Source organism: Leptinotarsa decemlineata, unplaced genomic scaffold (assembly GCF_025532065.1).
Source record: "Leptinotarsa decemlineata unplaced genomic scaffold, Ldec_3_MD MMD2_tig00002082_RagTag_RagTag, whole genome shotgun sequence".
NCBI lineage: Eukaryota > Metazoa > Arthropoda > Insecta > Coleoptera > Chrysomelidae > Leptinotarsa > Leptinotarsa decemlineata.
In genome coordinates, this window is record NW_027412573.1 from 7,478,870 (window position 1) to 7,481,327 (window position 2,458).

The 2,458-nt window shown below is 35.4% G+C and overlaps 1 protein-coding gene across 1 annotated transcript; it reads right to left on the reverse strand.

Moving 5' to 3' along the window:
• Positions 1-419: 419 nt before the first annotated feature.
• Positions 420-1,815, reverse strand: LOC111502361 (calcium uptake protein 3, mitochondrial). Its single transcript, XM_074176932.1, has one exon. The coding sequence runs from the start codon at positions 1,748-1,750 to the stop codon at positions 503-505; it is 1,248 nt and encodes a 415-aa protein (XP_074033033.1). The 5' UTR covers positions 1,751-1,815; the 3' UTR covers positions 420-502.
• Between the last annotated feature and the right edge of the window lie 643 nt (positions 1,816-2,458).

The window sequence follows — 2,458 nt, forward strand, 5'->3', positions numbered from 1 at the left end:
TATAAATCAAACCTCGCAACACACGACATACAAAACAAACATAATTTCCCCCCACCAGAGAACATAAAACTCATGAAACAAGTCAACAAGGGAAACCGCATAGACATTTGGGAAAACTTGAACATCCATAAATTCAACAGTCATAAATCACTTATCGAGGAACAAGTACAAATCAAAATACAACAAGACCTCACATTCAATATAGTAAACAAACATTCCTAGAGGACATCTAACACAAAGAAGAGTACCTGATCATTGATCAATAATCAAAAAGTACTTTTCTATTAATTTTGTGAGTTTCATGGAATTATTTTCCAGCAGCATATATATATATATATATATATATATATATATATATATATATATATATATATATATATATATATAATTTTATTATATCAGATTAGTGTACTATTAGGTAATCGAATGAGGTATATTCTGAGGGTGATATAAGCTACATCACGATCAATATTTGTAACAAGAATCGATAAAAATTTAAATTTCAGGCGAGTGTTTCCATTTCATGTCTGACACAACTCTTGAAAGCTTTGTATCCTTTCTTGTTCACGAACGATTTGAAACCTCGATGTAGTCGATCTTTCATTATGGCAATAAATTCTCGATAGCTCAGCAAACCGTCACCGTTTTCGTCAAAAATAACAAACATAGTATGTACAAGGTGTTCGCTCAAGTTCCTGCCAGTACACATATGCACTGCTTTTTGGAACCCTTCTTCAGAAATTGGATGGTCTGCAAGTATATACATCCTTATAGCTAGGGTGAAATCTTCCAAGTTCTTCAAAAACTGAAAAAATGCTTCGAAATCCTCGAACGTTATTCCTTTGGTGTCTTTTAAGTTTTCCATAAGTCTATTGATATATTTATCGTACTCGGCTGTGCCTAAATACGTGTATCTCAATAGTATTTTAGCGAAATCCACCTCAGAAATGGTCATGAGTCCTCTGGAAAACTCGTTGAACTCTAATTCTAACACCTCTCTCTGCAAATGCTTCATGAACGCTTTGAAATCATCGATATTCAAGTCAGTATTGCTTTCCTTTCCGAAAAAATGGAAAACTAGGGTTGTGTCGACAAAGTGTTTTTTTTGCAGACCCTGCTCGTCATCTACGTATTGCTCCTGGTCGGTCAATTCCCTGATCACGCCTCTTTTCCTATTCCAGACGTTGCTGAAAATTTTCTCTACTATCAAAAACTCGTTTTTGTCTATTTTTCCGTTATGGTCAGTGTCGTACATATTGAAAGCGATTGTAAACCCTGATTGAGGTTTCATCAGAATCGAAAGAAGGAACAGATACTCCGTATAGGAAATTATGCCATTTTCTCCTAAACTTCTGAAGAGTCTAGTAGAATTTTGACTTATTGGTGGAGTGGCGTCTTTGATTTTCTGCAAGTCTGTCTGTCCCAACAGTTTTCGGTACATTCTCGGCGTAGGATCAGCTTCCAAAACTGACTTCAAAAAATCGTTAGGCGTCATGTATACCTGGCCATCGTAATCCACTGATGCAAATCGAATAAATCGCTTCTCTCTAGCGGTTAGCACAACAATTTTCGGGCTTTTATTTTTTAATTGCATTGCGTTTACATTCGAAAAAAAATCCATTTTATACACGGTGATTAATAAGGTTGCTGTGCCCCCAATTGCACACAAAATTGATATTATGTTACGATTTCCGTTAATTCTGAACTGTTTCAAAATTCTGTTCACTTTGTTCACATAATTTCTGAACATTTTAAATTACGTAACTTTTGAGTTATACGTTGTTCACCAATTTGGATGAAAATGTCACTAATGTCAACATCTAAGACGTATATATACTAGTGGATGATAGGATGCGCTTTTGAATCAAAAATTGTTGCAGATCAAGTAGGGTAGTTCTGATGTGGTCACAAGATGGTGCCAATAGTCAATATTTTTCAAACGAACTAAAAAGTGAGGTAGTTAGTTGCAAAACCACTGGGTGGAATAAAGCAGTATTGTTTTGTGTGGTTGTTTCAAAATGTTTCAGGTGAAAACTATTGGTAAAATACTCAATAAACAATATAAACTATGAGGTAATTGACAATATACTCAGAAAATAAATTTCTCAATATCAATGAATATGCATGCAATTTAGTGAATAAAAAAATAAGAACCACAGAAACGTATGATTTCTCGAAAAATAAAACATAATTTCGGTCTCACTATTGGCCAATCTTATTCTGAATCGTTTGAAGTTATTCACTGTCTTTGCTCGATATATTTTCATTGAGCACCCGGAGTTCCCCAGGGTCCTAATTTGAGGCCCCTTCTGTTCGTTCTCTTCATTGATGACCTACCATCAGTATTGAGTTATACTGAAGGTGCTTTTTTTGCTGAAACAGGCTTGTCTGCCCATCAGTGGTGCTATCAGTACCACACCGTCAGCGGCCATGGAGATCCTTCTAGATATACCCCTCT